General features: G+C 38.6%; 3 protein-coding genes across 9 annotated transcripts in view; 1 reads left to right on the forward strand and 2 right to left on the reverse strand.

Moving 5' to 3' along the window:
- LOC123501649 (protein phosphatase 1 regulatory subunit 37-like) overlaps positions 1 to 4,271 on the reverse strand; it is a 23,190-nt gene extending 18,919 nt beyond the window's left edge. Inside the window, exon 1 of one of the 2 annotated variants that reach the window (XM_045250603.1) lies at positions 4,135 to 4,271. The gene's annotated coding sequence lies outside the window, so the exon portion shown is untranslated. Of the gene's footprint in view, positions 1 to 2,722; positions 2,931 to 4,134 lie in introns of those variants that run through there. The other variant, XM_045250602.1, reaches the window with a different exon arrangement.
- Positions 3,551 to 11,660, reverse strand: LOC123501655 (cytochrome c oxidase assembly protein COX16 homolog, mitochondrial-like). Of its 6 annotated transcripts, none has more exons than XM_045250618.1 (6): positions 11,522 to 11,660; positions 6,226 to 6,363; positions 6,035 to 6,069; positions 5,118 to 5,232; positions 4,820 to 4,973; positions 3,551 to 4,535 (listed from the first exon to the last, which is right to left on the reverse strand). In XM_045250618.1, the coding sequence occupies exons 1-5, from the start codon at positions 11,540 to 11,542 to the stop codon at positions 4,863 to 4,865; spliced, it is 420 nt and encodes a 139-aa protein (XP_045106553.1). In that variant the 5' UTR covers positions 11,543 to 11,660; the 3' UTR covers positions 3,551 to 4,535; positions 4,820 to 4,862. The 6 variants fall into 6 exon arrangements, with proteins under 6 accessions (XP_045106553.1, XP_045106551.1, XP_045106552.1 ...); XM_045250616.1 differs by lacking the exon at positions 3,551 to 4,535 and adding an exon at positions 4,556 to 4,656; XM_045250617.1 differs by lacking the exon at positions 3,551 to 4,535 and adding an exon at positions 4,556 to 4,681.
- Positions 9,585 to 13,589, forward strand: LOC123501653 (uridine diphosphate glucose pyrophosphatase NUDT14-like). Its single transcript, XM_045250613.1, has 5 exons — positions 9,585 to 9,727; positions 11,299 to 11,407; positions 11,547 to 11,760; positions 11,879 to 11,955; positions 12,091 to 13,589. Exons 1-5 carry the CDS (start codon positions 9,644 to 9,646, stop codon positions 12,267 to 12,269), a joined length of 663 nt encoding a protein of 220 aa, XP_045106548.1. The 5' UTR covers positions 9,585 to 9,643; the 3' UTR covers positions 12,270 to 13,589.
- The last annotated feature ends 2,599 nt before the right edge of the window (positions 13,590 to 16,188 follow it).

Raw genomic sequence — 16,188 nt, forward strand, 5'->3', positions numbered from 1 at the left:
GCTGTGAAGGAGCTCTGTTACCCAACACCGCATTTCTTCACTGATTATTTGATACGTACTTATGAATTATATAATGATACACCCCTTCAGCAGGTAGATAATGGATGAATACCTCGCATAATTAACTACTTGAGAAACATTCGATTCTTTCCTTAACAGATACGTAGATTGGCTAATTCGTTGTCAGACAGACTGAAGTATCACTATTTATCTATTTAATTTATTTTTTTTATTCATTTTATCTATTTATTTTTTTTTTTTCATTTTGCAAAGATCAACATGCCACATATAGCTACTTTCTCCATACAAGCCTCGGCTATTTCTTTTTTCCACAACTCAATCACTAGGCAACGAAATAACACGCAATAATATGAACACAATGATCCAACGTAAACAAAACTATAGCTAAATACTTGCCATGAAAAGCAATATCAGACTTTACGCTCCTGATAAAAAAAAAAATATATATATATATATATATATATATATATATATATATATATATATATATATATATATATATATATATATATATATATATATATATATATATATATATATATATATATATATATTATTACAAGACATTTACGTGATAACCAAACTAGTTCAACTCACTTCACACATTTACTATTTACCTGTCCTGTGTAAGTGGTGAGATGAACACGCAACAGTCAAACGTATCTCGCACATCAACAAACTCTAAGCTAATCTAACCCTAATCTACTCGTACTCACTGTTCTATTATCGTACTCATAACATTACATTCGCTAGGTACTAAAAATAAGAACACGTGCTAACCAAACATATCTCATAAGCTACTGACATATCTTAACAAGACTGAACCTTAATGCAACTTAATCTGAATCTATTACACCCTATCTCGCAACATTTGCAGGCCCAGGATATAAGTAAATGATGCAAAGACCACGTGGTAACCGAAACATATCTCAAACATGTAGTTATCCTGAACTAATCCAGCCAGGCTATGTCTCCCCTCCCTTGGCTATTTCCATTCATATTCTGTGATGCGGGTACGAGGTATGTCTGATGAATATGACAGCTACGGGTCATGTCTCGGATCTGCCTTTCTCTTTTCCCCAGAGAGAGAGAGAGAGAGAGAGAGAGAGAGAGAGAGAGAGAGAGCAAGGACTCCCCCCCTTAGCATCGCCAGCATAAGTTTAAAGGAGAAAAGCGTAAACACAGATTTCAAGGATCGATCACATCATATTCTGTCTGTGAGTGCGGGCCAAGAAGCACTGCATTCTTGTGATGTTTTCTCTGGTATGGATAGCAGAGTTTTGATATTCACTAGTCTTTGTCCTTGCTAGAATGTCAAGGCTGTTATGGTTAGATTATTATCACTCCCACTTACTGATTTCATTACGGAATCCCTTTTCCCCTCGACGAAATGCTAGTTGACCAGAACGCAGGTAGAAGTTGCTGAACGGTAAACATCTCCCAAGCAGTAATATTTCTATTTAGTTCTGACTTTAGGCAACTGAACTTGTTTACGGGTGTATTCTCAAACATTTCTTTATCTTACTTATTACGATAATTTTAACAGACTAGTTAATCTTACTATAATTTTCTGCGGTAACTTCCTGATAAGATATGCGGGCAGAAATTGCGCATTACATAGGAACATAAAAATTAAAGAATGAAGGCGAGCACTGGGAGAGAACATTAACATATGAGAACCTGACTAGCAAAATGTGTGGGCTTTGAAAAGTCAAAGAAATACGTGCTTGTGACTTAAAACAATATTTTCTATACGCATATGGTTAAACAACTTGCAACATCTTTAGCTATGTCACTTTTAAACTCGCTTCGTGCATACCTTACGAACAATAACAAAATACTACACACTGGTTATAAAATGCTTCATAAAATCTTTCCCTTCTCTCGCACAAAGCAGCAGTAGTAGGGCCTCTGTAGGGGCGCTAGAGAGAGAGAGAGAGAGAGAGAGAGAGAGAGAGAGAGAGAGAGAGAGAGTTATTTACCACGGTCGTCTGCTGGTCACCCAGCCAGTCTTTCCACTACGTAAAGAGTTCAGAGCTCGTAGTGACCGATCTTCGGGTAGGACTGAGACCACATCACACACTCCACACCGGGAAAGCGAAGCCACAACTCCTCGAGTTACATCCCGTACCTATTTACTGCTAGGTGAACAGGGGCTACACATTAAGAGGCTTGCCCATTTGCCTCGCCGCGCCGGGACTCGAACCCGGCCCTCTCGATGGTGAGTCGAGTGTGCTAACCACTACACTACGCGGTGTGTGTTTGTGTGTGTGTGAAATGTGGGTCGTTCGAAGTCACCCTTAATATTTTCATGCCATCACCCCCTCTCTTCCATCTATCATGACCGATATCTCCGATAACATCTCCCTTCTGAAGATAAAACAATGGACGTCACCTCACCTAATAACCTCCTCCCCACGCCCTCGCTCTCTCTCTCTCTCTCTCTCTCTCTCTAAATTTTGAGCTATAAGAATTAAAGTAACCTTTTCTTTATCTAACACACACACACACACACACGCCGAAAACCTAGACAAATGCTAGATAATGAGGCATAACCACAAGATTGCAACTCACGACCCTGAACACAACCACAATAACAGGTAACAACACACCATAAAACAAACAAACACCTTCACAAAATAAGTAAACCCGACACCTAAAACTCACTCACTTAATTATAAACACTACAAACACATCTCACCTATTCTGGCACTGCGATGGGAGAATGAGACCGTACTCAGATTACTACACTTCGCGCCATCCTGCGTCAGGAGGGTACGCTAATGTTTGGAAGTCTGTCTGCGCTCCGAGAAAGACACGACAACGCGGTGCCGGACTAGTGAACACAGGAAGGAAGGCGGATCTGAACACTTCTCATCCACAAACACTAACCCATCACCACCTGCAGCCACACAGTATTTCTCTCTCTTCTGCTGATAATGGTTAGTGTGTGTGTGTGTGTGTGTGTGTGTGTGTGTGTGTGTGTGTGTGTGTGTGTGTGTGTGTGTTGGACCCATCCCACAAAAGTAGACCCACCACTGTCTTAAATACAATGCTTCTCTCTCTCTCTCTCTCTCTCTCTCTCTCTCTCTCTCTCTCTCTCTCTCTCTCTCTCTCTCTCTCTCTCTCTCTGGACAGATGAAAAGAACACCTGGCCATACATGTACCTCAGTCCTGGTGCAGATAAGATAACAGCTTCTATAGTGCTAATCAAACACTAATCAGTAACTCTCATTTCATGATTTGTTGCCCCAGTAAATTGTTACTAAAATTGTATGAGATAATGAAGACACAGCAACATAAATACAAAATATCATCACCTTATTTCACTAGCTTGTTGCAACTTCCCTCTGTTCTTAACCATTGTCACCTACAACATATTTGCTATACTGCATTATCTCAACATTCAAAATCCTAAGTAAGAAATGCTAGTGAGGAAATCAACAACAGTGGATGAATAAGAATAGTACATGGATATTTTTAATTGGTTATTGCAAAGTAATGTAAAAAGAGGAGTATATAAAGTTAAAAAAGGCATTAAATTATTAAATACAGACACAATACATGGATGCAAACTAACCTTGAGACAGTCTAGCACAGTCTGACAGTGTGAATGTTTAGGCTACTAAAACAAGTATGATCTAAAACAGACACGCTCCTCAGGAAGCCTTGACAACTACCTCTATGCTGCAAGTCATGAAACTGCAGGCATGCATACTGACAACATGGCAGAGGACAAGGTGTGGCATCATAACAAGGCTCTCTCTTGTACTAAACCTGTGATCACAAGTCAATGAACATGCAGCATTCACCTCCAATGTGTTTTGTGCTCTCCCTCAATCTGAAGTCCTCTGATATACTAATAGTTTCCAAAGAAAAATCATAATAAACATACTATTATTAGATCAAATGACTTTAGATTAAAAGAAAATAATAAACAAAAGAAATTAATGCTGCAGGTCTACTGAATAATGATCTTTCTACCTCTTGTACTACAGTAACCACACGTCAATACTAAAGACACACACACACTGCTGCATGTGGCTACAAAGGACTTAATATCTCTGATGCTGCTACACAATGGGGGGAAAACTGGAAAACAATCCTACTCACCATTATCAAAACAGGATTGTGAGGGATCCCAACTTCATGCAGAGCCACTCTTCTCTTGACAGCATCTACAGAGCACAGGATGCCAACCACCTTCACTTTCACATTGTTCCATCGCCGCAAGGAAACAACAGCAGCAAGCTCTGTCACACTGTACGATACATGGGGTGCTTTGACATTCTGCACCTGCCTCTCCATTCTAGCAATCTCTAAGCTGGGCAGCACACTTGATCATCAAGCTGCACCATTTCCTTTACTGTCTGCAGCACATTTAATCACTTCTCAAAAGGATAACTGCTGTCCCTCATTTTCAAGTTTGTCACACAATAGCCATAGCAAACAGTCTGTCCAGCAACAATAACTTGTCACCCATTGGTGGCTCCTTTTCTTTTCTGCACAAGGTTCTGATAAATAAAAGTCACTGTCAGTGAATCTGATCTATTTCTTGGATATGTACACTCTTTCTCCTTGGGGATTGTCATTTCAGCAGCACAGGAGGGAGTTGCTTCATGGGTCTCACTATACCTTTGGTAAAAGTTAACCAGGTACTCTAAGAAACAAGTAATGAATCAAAACCAATATGATAAAACCTATTAATATACTACATTCAAAATGAGTGAAGTGTACTTAATGAGCCACACTTGAAGAATGCAGCACTGACCGTCACTACTACACCTGCAGTATTTACCTGATGCTCGCCTTGCACCAGTGAGATAGGTGCCTGTCAGCCTTCATTTGCCTGTCTCCATCTTCTTGACACGCTCCACAGCTTCCTCGTACAGTTTGTTCCCTTCCTCCCAAGGACGTGGACCTCGCACATTTTCCCAATTACTTGTGTCGATCTGAGATTGGGGAGAGGGAAATTATTGTTCACTAGTACAATGTTAGTATTGATCTTTCTATACTATATAGTCCATAACACATTTTACACACAAGACTTAAGTATCTTGTCTGTAAGGGATTGTGCTGTTGCCTCTATGACATACCTGAGCAATCTTTTCATATTCTGATTCCAGCGTCACCTCCTGTGCATCTTTCATTTTGATGCCCATTTTTTCTGCATCTTCCTTAGATATAGTTCTCCTTGTCCTGAAGTCATACCTGAAATACAGATATTTCTTTTTAAAACAATACTATTTTTCTAAACTAATAGAGTGGTGTCAATGAGAGTTAGTGTCAAAGTTGTGTGCCTTGTCTTGGCTAACTCTTCTTTTGGTATGTATATGCATGTAAAATTAACATGATGCTTTCAAAAAATTACATACATATCTCCTTAATCTGGCTATTAAATATTACTGGAAAAGAGAAAGAAATTAAACACAGGTTTCTACTGATACCTGCACGAGTCACTAAAATGAGGTAGAATGATATTGTGCCCATATATATTCAAGTATATCCTCTCACATCTTTTCTTCTAGGCCTATAGGGCAAGAGAAGAGTTTAATCCTAACCAAAACAAGCTAGTATGTGGATCTGATGTAAAAAGTTCCTACAAAATCTATAACAGCCTAACAGCACAACTGGTCTACCTGTGTACTGCCTGAAGGGACCTGTCTTCCTTGCACCTCAAATGCATGACTGTCATACTAAGGCTGTACCATCATTTGTGCAGTCACAACTCTTCTCCATTTATTTCTCAATATTCCAAGAAATTTCCTTTGTTAAATGCTCTCACTTCATACCATACAGAGATTATTGGCTTCAGATTTCTCATATCAAGTAGTCACTATAATTCTATTTTCTAAGCAAGTTGAAACATTACAACACTCTTCACTCTGTTCAATCAGTGAACTTTTTTACAACATCTGCTACTGCACACCTAACCAAACATCAACCAAGATAGCCCGAGGTGATGGCTACACATCCCTGGGACAGTGATGCATATGAACACAGGATAGCCTACCTGTCCTTCCCTGATCTTAGTGTCTGGATCCAGTCCTATGTGAGACACAGGATATTGAGGAAGATTAGAGTGAATCATTCAGTGAGGATTAACATTATAAAAACACTCAATTTACTGACAAGTGAGACTATAGTTATATTATTCCATTCACTCCACATATACATGAGATTTCTTGACTTTTTTTTTTTTACCTGAGCTGAGCAAACTCTCTCAGACCAAAAGACCCGCCAACAACCAGTAAAATGAATGGCACTCCAAAGCGTGTGGACTTCCTTCCAAAGAATCGGATTCCCATGCCTCACCAGCTGCCACACCGCCTCAAACTCTGGCTGTGTAAAAGATTTTGGTTTAGAATGTTGTGTGAACTTCTGGGCTTTTGCATTATATATATATATATATATATATATATATATATATATATATATATATATATATATATATATATATATATATATATAATATATATACCAAACCTGATTAATTCTTTTCCCCTTGTTATAATTTTTTTTTCTTATTATTAAAAAGAAAGAAATGATTCCCTATTCCTTAGATTATGGCTCTAAACAACATATGCTGCAGCAAACCTTCAAATAATCTTTACTGCACTGAAATCAAACAATTACAATTACATCTATTTCTCAGTGCCTTTATGAAGTGGTAAAGTATTGTTACATTGATGGCAAGTGATAAACATCTCTAAATAACATATCTATGTACATCTGGCAGGAATTAACAAATATTTTCTGGAAAAAAATTTGGCCTGATAAAATGGAGTCTGTATTCAGGGTAAGAGGATATTGAATCACTGCAAACTGATGTGAATGGGGGGAGGAAGCTGTATATTAACAAGAAGCACAAAGACCTTGAAAATTATATTGAGATAAGACACCTGTATTCCTGACATTGAAGGTATTACATTTCAGTGTCAGTTCATTCAGTGATTTAATCCCTACTAAGGACTTCTCATGGTCATTATCCTCAAAATCATTTTCAGTATTTTCATGTAGTGTGAAAGGGGCATTACCATAAGTGTACCCCATCCCATCTTGACATGAATGTGCTTTGCAAAATGACCAGTCTTAGAATAACCTCTTATCCCTTACGTCACAGGTTATTTTCAGGGTTACAGTGACAAATATTTCAGGCCACTTCCCTCATGCTTGTCACTGCACAGCCTCTACTACTTTTTATCCCTCTTCACTCCAATCACACAACCTCTTGCTCATATACAGAGCCTCTCTCTTGCAACACAATGTGTGAGCCTTATGCCTTAGGATAGGAACTTAACTACAGGGACAGGATTAATGTGATAATGATTGATCATCTTACTTCTCTTAACAATTCATAAGCAATTATATTAACTACATGACCGAAAACTTCACTTGAATAATCGTGTGAAAAGAATATACCAGTGCCTATTCAGTGTGATATCTTACGGGCGACTGAAATAAGCGTTTCACACCAGCATCCTTTCATCCCTGATCTGTCCTCTTAACTCTGCTGTCACATGATACTCTAAGGGTGACACTGGCTAATATTCCAGGCCTGATTCCCATTTACCTGTTTTTGAGCTTCAATCTTCTTTTCCTCCTGGTTGCACCACCCTCTTATCCTGACTAATTTTAAACTACTGTTGTGATGCCCCAAACCACCGACCAGTGCTAAAGGTATCGGTTAGGTTAAGCTAACAAATAAATAGAGAAGCAGGACGAGAAACAAGTGAGAATGCTTGGAAGAGAAATTTTCCATGATAAACAAATGGAAGTACATGTATGGATTGAGGAAAAAAGATCCAGGGATAGAATAAGCCCTGTATTCTTGTACTTAATATCAATTAATTCAGACCCTCTTGCCTCAAAATATGAATATAATAACAATAACATGTATTTCTGGTCACAATTACTGTCTTCCTTGGCTATGTTATGTCATTATCCCAACTACTCTTTAGCATTACCCTTATGCTACATTTTAGGGATGACAGTAACATTACTTTCATAAGTTGAGAACCACAATTCTAAATGAGTGCTCTTAGTTTCCCTCTAATTAAATGCAATATACTACACTAGTACTACCACAAATGCCACATGACATTCTTATGATAGCTTTATGAAATCATGCCAAAATTACCCACATATCTAAAGTGGCAATAGATTAGTCTTTCCAATCCTGCTTTACTTCACATACCAAAAGCATTTACTGCAACACCATCTCAACACCTGCCACGTGATATTAATGACAATAACATATTATAGTAGGTCACTCTCATATCAAAATGTAACAAGGCAGGTAAAGATTACAGAGTGACCCAAATCTACCTCAAAGCATCAATATCTACTGCTGTATGAAATTCTTAGGGTAACAACAACAAAGGCATTCTTATACCCAACATAGAGATTGCTTACACCCAAATCTACTTCACAAACCAGTAAAATTATACAGCATCACTATCTCTTATCCTGCCGCATGATATTCCTAAGCTGACAATAACAAATCATACCAAAATCACATAATTATCCTACGTAACCACCTCACACCACCACCATCACCACCACCACCACCTGAATCACACGCCTCCACAACAGTCATCTAGCAAGACCATAGCATAATTAAACTCTTCGGACAGTCTTACCCAGGCAAAATACCCCTAGACATACGCCAGCAGCTCCAAAAAGAAATAGTAACAGCTGTAGAGGAAATAATTAACTAATAGAGCACTTCGTTCACTTCTCCACCAGCCGGCCGCCTCTCCGGTGTTGTGCGATATGAATTTTTTTAGTCACCCCGTCAAAACATGTTCCGTGAATCGTGAATCATAAAAACTCTCAGAAGATACATAACAGACTACCTACAGGATTACAGAGCCTGAAAACTTGAAAGAAATTATTTTGTATGCATGTTTCCTTAATTATCTACTACAAATCTAAGCTGAACCTCATCATGGAATACATCAGTAGCCCACTTCTTTTCCTTCCTTGCTCAATATGCTCGGTGGTTATTTGTTTCTTTCTTCAAACAGTGATCTACAGCAAAAAGAACTGAATTAATTTAAACTTATTAGGTATCTAATCTAACTTACATTGGATGTCATCATGGAAAATGTTAATGTTATCCTTTCTTTGTTATGAGAAAGACTGGAAGAGGTAAGAATGCATTAATTAATCAGGTTTACACATAATTAAGTAATGTGCGAAAAAAAAACATTACACAAGGGATATACTATATTTCTTAGGCCCTTATGTGATGAGAAAAAATATATATTATACACATTATATTGCATGAAGAAAATGGTTAGATTTGGGTATAAGGCAGACAAAGAATTTATGAGAAGACACAGCAAATTAATATTATTTCAATAGCTTTTACTCTAGAGACATTTTAACGGGATGACAAATACTTTTCCCATGACAGGAGCTTACTCACTCTAAGGTAATGATTACGTGACTGTCTTTCCTCACGCGACACCACAACTCAGGACCTGCATAGGAAATCCCCGCTGCTCCTTCCGTTGTTTCCTCATTTATATTCCCCTGACGTGAGCAACCTGCCCTCAGAGTGAACATCAATACCTGCACGAACTAGCCACAGCAAAGCACAGCACAGCACAGCAGGATGGAGACTGTGGAGGACGTAAAAGTGGAGGCGTTAACAGCCACCTCGCAATTCGTGAAACCCCTGAGGATGCACTACCGGCAGGTGAGCAGGACGCGGGCCACCTGCATGTTGAGACGATGGATGAGGGGTGAAGGGGGAAGGGGATGCACTGCCTACTGACCTATACTGACCTGCAAGATGATATTGCGATCGATTTCTGCCTGACTACGCCCTGCTATAATTCAATTTCAAGACTAAGCTCTTTCTTCCCCTTTCTGCTATTTGACATCCTCCTGTCTGTCTTGCTAAATCCTCTCTGCAATGTAACAATCTCCAAACTATTGCTTAATCCCCTAAATCCAATGTAACAGTCTTAACTGCCACGTAATAGTTTCCAGTTATTCATTACTTAATTGCCATTTAACAATCTCCTAAATGCTGTTTTGCAATTTTCTAACTGGTACCTAAAGCCCAACTGTAGAGAGGATCGACTTACTGCCACAAAACAGTCTCAACTATAGTTACCTGACATAATCCAGCTAATCTAAAAGACGGCTGATCTTTACAATATTCCAAGTTAATTTCTCAAATGTACTGCATTAGTCTTTTGTGACTCATAAGCTATACACAATAGCAGTTGCATGCATTGAGTCTTGTTTGTTAAATGAAATACCATTCTATATCAGCCACTGCAAGACTTGACCAGTAGTTTCTTTTATTTATATACTTTATATATATATATATATATATATATATATATATATATATATATATATATATATATATATATATATATATATATATATATATATATATATTTTTTTTTTTTTTTTTTTTTTTTTTTAGTCTGTGGAAGCCACTTCAAACTTTTGGACAGTTTCTTTCCCTGGGAGTGGAGGGAGAGGTGCTTGGCAACACACAGAGCCACGTGATGGTCAAGGTGCCATGGCAAGGGGAAGGAAAGAAGTTAATGAGTCTTAGGTAGGTCACAATCGTTTGACCTGGCCAGCCTCTCCCCCACACCTGGCCAACCTCTTCCCCACACCTACATCTACCTCCCCCCATCTACCTTACTCACTGCCTCCTAACACTCTTGCTTTGCATAACCCTTTATTTTTGCATCCTTTCATCTGTCAGCCCTTGCTTGACAACTTCCTATGAGTGTCCAAACACATATTTGTACTGTGTTGCACCAAATTTAAGTAAGTTTTGACTTTAGATAAAGTTGATTGCTTGAATATGACAACTAATGTTGTTAGTTACTTAAATCATAGCTCCTGCATATTACAGTATATTAATCCACTGGCTTCTTAATGTTTTCTTTTTTCTTTGTATGAATACCTTGCCACTTTGCATGTTGGTCACATGACTGCTTTGCACCCTGTTAAAAGTTTAAGTGGGTTACTAAACACAGCACATTAAGCCAAAGTACTGTACTTCAGTTTACAAAACAATCATGTGCCTAGCTCTTGATATATAGCACTTCATTAGTCCATGTTTTGACATCTACTATTCTGTTAATAGACATGAAATGTCTATAACTTGTATGTGACATGTAATTTTGTGACATTACTATGTGGAAGAACTTTTCATTACTTTTGAGATATGATAAAGATCATAAACCATTTGGTTTATGTCCCTATTAATCACTCCTTACCTTGTGGTCACTGCAGGACAAAAAGGACAAGATCTGGGACTTGGTGAGCCTGCACGACAGTGTGAGTGTCATTCTCTTCAATACAGACCGGCGGGTGCTGGTTTTGGTGAGGCAGTTCAGGCCAGGTGGGTCATGAGGCTGTGGCATTCTTGTATATAGCATTAACAGTAGCAGTATGAATATGTATTAGATAAATTTAATTAATTGGCTAGAGCTACTAATTTTTCATCCAGACTTACTTTTTTCCTCCTCTCCATCATATAGCTGTGTACTACAACAGTGTTCCTGAAGAGGATCGCCAAGCGTCAGGAAACGTGGACACCTCGAAGTACCCGGGCTGCAGTGGCATCACCCTTGAGCTGTGTGCTGGCATTGTAGACAAGAAGGTGTCCCTGGAGGAGATGGCACGGCTGGAGGCGCTGGAGGAGTGTGGCTATGATGTGCCACTGAAAAACTTTGAACACGTTAAAACATTCAGGTGAGGAGGAACAAAAGAACACAAAGAAAGAAGAGGGTAGGATTGAAAGGAGTGGTGGTTATTGTGTGTAACTGAACCTGTCACCAATAAAGTGTCTATTCATCTGTTTGTGTTGCAGGTCAGGGGTAGGAGTGTCTGGTGATCGGCAGACAATGTTCTATGCTGAGGTGACGGACAAGATGAAGGTTACAGAAGGTCAGTGTTTGTTAGTACATCCTTGAACTACTGCTTTTCTCATTGAAGTGGCAGTGGGAGTGTTGATGAGCTAAATTGATCTCGTTTGTGTCAGTGTCAGTGCATTAATAATCTTATTTCCTTGCTTTGTTGCAGGAGGTGGTTTAGAAGCAGAAGGGGAGTTGATAGAGGTGGTGGAGATGAGATTGCAAGAAGTGAGGGAGTTGATGGCCAAGCCTGAGGTCACAGCCCCTGTTGGATTGCTCTTTGCTCTCACTTGGTTCCTGCAACACAAGGCCCCACCTACCACTACTACCACTGCCACCACCACCTAATCTACCAGCAGTGCCACTCCACCTACCAGCACTCACTAAACCCACTACCACTGTCACCTAATCCTCCATCACTGCCACCTAGTCCACCACCACCACCTAGTTCACTACCACCACCACCACTGTCACCTTCCTGCATCTTTACTACTAGCTTTGAGTAATACTGATTCTGTTCCACCTATCTGCCACCATTACTTTTACTACCATGCTTCTCACAACTACAGTTAGTACTATTTATTCTCTTTATACTGTACAGTAGTTAGGTTTGTTATATTAGTTATTGAAGGGTTGTGTTATTAAGTTAAACGGTAAGTTTAGTAAGGTCTGCAAAGTTATTCACTTGTATCCACTTTCCTGCAATTGTTTCTACAAGTAGTATCACCACTCCTCTCCTTTAGCTTCATGCTACACCATGTCACCTTCACCACTAGTTCATCATAGGTCACCACAGCAACACTACAGACACCACTGCTCTGTCAGTCATCACTTCCATGAACTCACCTCCAAACAAAATGCATTCTCCAATAATAGTACAGTACTAGTATGCACAAGTTATTTAGCTTGTATGGTGTGTGGTGGTGGGCATGCTTGTGTATAATGAGGGAACAGAAGAGCTATCCTACGTTATAAAATGCAGCTGGATCAAAATATTGTAATGAATCAAAGTCCTCTTTCAGTGATATGGTCCTAGCACAGCTTCTAATGTGGGATTTCTCAGAGGCAGTGGGCTGGTGAATGTCTGCCTGGGATGACCAAAGCGAGGCACACGGGTATTATTCCTTACTTGATCATGATTTGTGGAGCAGGATAGCTATATGCTCTGTGGCTAAAGAGTTAGTGATGGAAACTAAAGGCCTTGGCACTGCCACCATAAGGGTTATGTGATTCTGTTTACAATAAAACCAGAGTTTTGTAGTATGTATATAAATCTTGCATTGTGTACATATTTAGTAAAGCAGGTTTTTTGCTCCATAAACGAAATCATCCAGTTGTGTAAAAAGAATGAAAGTGTCATGAAAAGTGCAGAGAAGGACCTGTGATACTAATAATGAAAATTGTTATTGTTTCTGCAAGTTTTTATTTTTTATAGTACCTTTTCTCCTTGCCTTCCTACAATGCTTACCAAGAGAAAGGAGGTTTTGCACATACACATTTAGTTGACTCTAGTCCAAGATTCCAAAGCAGGTCTGAAGCTTCCATAGGATGCATTGACCATTAAGAAAAATAAACTATATAGGACTACGTGCTGAGAGATATATGTAAAATTGGAAATATAAATGAAAATACAATATATTACATATACGTAATAAAAGAATAATATTAGTATTCATTATCATTATCCTCCTCCTCACCATCATTGCTGTCATAAGATGCTGTCTAAACATTGAACTGCCAAGAAATGTTTTCAATACACTCTTTCCACGGCCGGCCTTGTTCAGGCCACACTCCACGTTTGAGCAGGTCTACTTTCTCCATCCCAAATTTGAATAGGCCTCTTTTTTCTGTTTCACATCAAAATAGGCCTCTTTTCTCTGTTCCACATTAAAATAGATATTTTTTTCTGTGTTCCACATTAAAATAAGTCTCTTTTCTCTGTTCCACATCAAAATAGGCCTCTTTTCTCTGTTCCACATTAAAATAGGCCTCTTTTCTCCATTCCACATTAAAATAGGCCTCTTCTCCATTCCACATTAAAATAGGCCTTTTTCCTCAATGTCATATCAAGATAGCTTTCCTTCATTAAAAAGGCTACCATTCCACATTGATATAGGCCTCTTCTCTATTACACACTAAAATAGACCTACTCTCTATTCCACACTGACGCAACATCTTTTCTCTATTCCACAACCAAACAGTCTTCTCTCAATTGTTTCTATTTCAGAATCTACACTTAAAAGAAATTGCTTCATGATTCTATTTTTCTATTTATTTTTTTTTTTTTTATGCCCTAGAAGAGATTAAAAGAGTCCTTATTAAGCTATCACTAAAATCATCTGCCTTAAGAATCCCAATAACTTATACTTGACAACCAGAGTCTGATATAAGGCTCCTCTGAAATATAAATAAACAGATAGCAAAGCAGGATTAAGATTTACTATTGCAATTTGTACAGAAGTAAATTTAGCCGTACAAACCCAATTATTTCTGAGTTAAAGTGCTGACAAGTCTGAGAAAGTAAAAGTTGTGATCCCACATGCACTGCCACTGTCCTTTTCAGTCCTACGTCACGGGCCCATTAAAATACCCTTTCCCTTAGCGCTATTTTAGCCCTGACATCTGCCAGTAATTAATTATCCTCGGTTATTTTATCCGTGAATCATTTCTCTCTTCTAAATATATATATGCATACTGCTCCTTATCATTTGTTACTATTACTATAATTTATGTTTATTTCAGCCTTATCATTATTATCTATTTATCTATTTATCCATGTTAGGTATGTCATCAACGTAGAGTTTCATCAAGTACTCGGACAACTTAAATATCCAACTTCCTATAAATCCTTTAACTTCTTTTAATAAACAAATAAATAAGTGAAAAATTAAGTGGACAAATACATATAAAAGGACTCAAAGTGCGTCTCTATAGTGTAAACCTTTATGTGGCTACACACCGAGTTACACTAACGAGCATTGCCTTCCAACACACACACAAACAGGGCAGCGCAACGTAGACACTGTGGCCATGGTCCTTATCTATCTTTATACCGCGCACACACACACACACACACACACACACACACACACACACAAACACACACACAGGACCAAATTAATACCTCATTAACCCCAGGGACGTGAGGTAATGATTAGAAACAATTACTCATAGCAAAAAGTACCTACAAGTCTCTAAAGATTATTTCTCTGCTGTCTTTTTTCTCCTTGGAAATTAAAAGAAAAGACCTTGCATTCTTTTTTTCATTCCTTCATTTCTATTTTCTGGCTAAACAGCAAAAAAAAAAAAAAAAAAAACGCTAAACACAACTCCCCTCAAGATAATCCCTCTGCCAGTCTGCCTTCCATCCTTTCTCTTTTAAAAACGTGACAATCCTTGAATTATTTTACATTTTTGACACCAGTGTATTTATAAAGCGACATACACTGAAGCAAAATAGTAAGTCAGAGTTAGAAACACTACATATAAAGATCTTTAATCTTTCTACCTTCTTTGTCTCCTTCCTTTTTGAAAATATTGACAATCCTTGAACTATTTAACATTTTTGAGACTAGAGTATTAAGAGACCAACCACTGAAATATAATATCCAAAATGAAAATAAAGTAACAAAAAAATGCTAAGCAAGAAACACGATGTACAATCACTTTAACATAATCCTCTGTATTCTCTTTCTACCGTTGAGAGCTCCAAGTCTCCCTCAGCACCTCACACAGCATCACCGCGTTCCTTCAGAACCTCACACAGCATCACCGCGTTGCTCTCTTTCCAGCTTCCCTTCCCTAAATAATCTCGCCCAGACTGACACCCTTACACCGCTCTTAACAATGGACCGTATTTCAGAAAAAAATGAAATATAAATAATAATAATCTGCTCCGCACCTCCACTACATTCCAAAGACTCTAGTTGGAGTTAGACGGATTTCTTAAGTTGGTTTTACGATTCTAGTGATGTATTAATAAGATTTCTGCATTAGAAATTGAAGAAAAACACTCTTGAGAAATCGACAAATAATCTCTGTGGCCTTTGAAAGTAGTCGTGGTGACAGAGCAAAGCGTTTCGGAATCCTGGCGTGGCATGCGTGTAGCGACAGCCTCGTGGACGCGCGGTGTAAAATAAAACGGGTCATCCATAAATACAGCAGGGAAATATTTTATATCTAGTTCACTTACCCTCGACGCGCTTGTTGAGTGAGACAACCAGTGACTCGTGCTCCTGAAGAGTGAAGAATGCAGTGTCTGGCCTAA

The sequence above is a fragment of the Portunus trituberculatus genome, chromosome 9, assembly GCF_017591435.1.
Source record: "Portunus trituberculatus isolate SZX2019 chromosome 9, ASM1759143v1, whole genome shotgun sequence".
Taxonomy (NCBI): domain Eukaryota; kingdom Metazoa; phylum Arthropoda; class Malacostraca; order Decapoda; family Portunidae; genus Portunus; species Portunus trituberculatus.

What these genes read in the sequence shown, in the direction of transcription:
- LOC123501653 (XM_045250613.1), top strand. Translation starts at nt 9,644, where the DNA reads ATGGAGACTGTGGAGGACGTAAAAGTGGAGGCGTTAACAGCCACCTCG. An exon ending in GGTGAGGCAGTTCAGGCCAG is followed by an intron (nt 11,408 to 11,546) that starts GTGGGTCATGAG and finishes TCCATCATATAG; the next exon opens with CTGTGTACTACAACAGTGTT. An exon ending in CAAGATGAAGGTTACAGAAG is followed by an intron (nt 11,956 to 12,090) that starts GTCAGTGTTTGT and finishes GCTTTGTTGCAG; the next exon opens with GAGGTGGTTTAGAAGCAGAA.
- LOC123501655 (XM_045250618.1), bottom strand. Translation starts at nt 11,542, where the DNA reads ATGATGGAGAGGAGGAAAAAA. An exon ending in AGAGAGTTTGCTCAGCTCAG is followed by an intron (nt 6,070 to 6,225) that starts GTAAAAAAAAAA and finishes TGTCTCACATAG; the next exon opens with GACTGGATCCAGACACTAAG. An exon ending in AATATGAAAAGATTGCTCAG is followed by an intron (nt 4,974 to 5,117) that starts GTATGTCATAGA and finishes CCCCAATCTCAG; the next exon opens with ATCGACACAAGTAATTGGGA.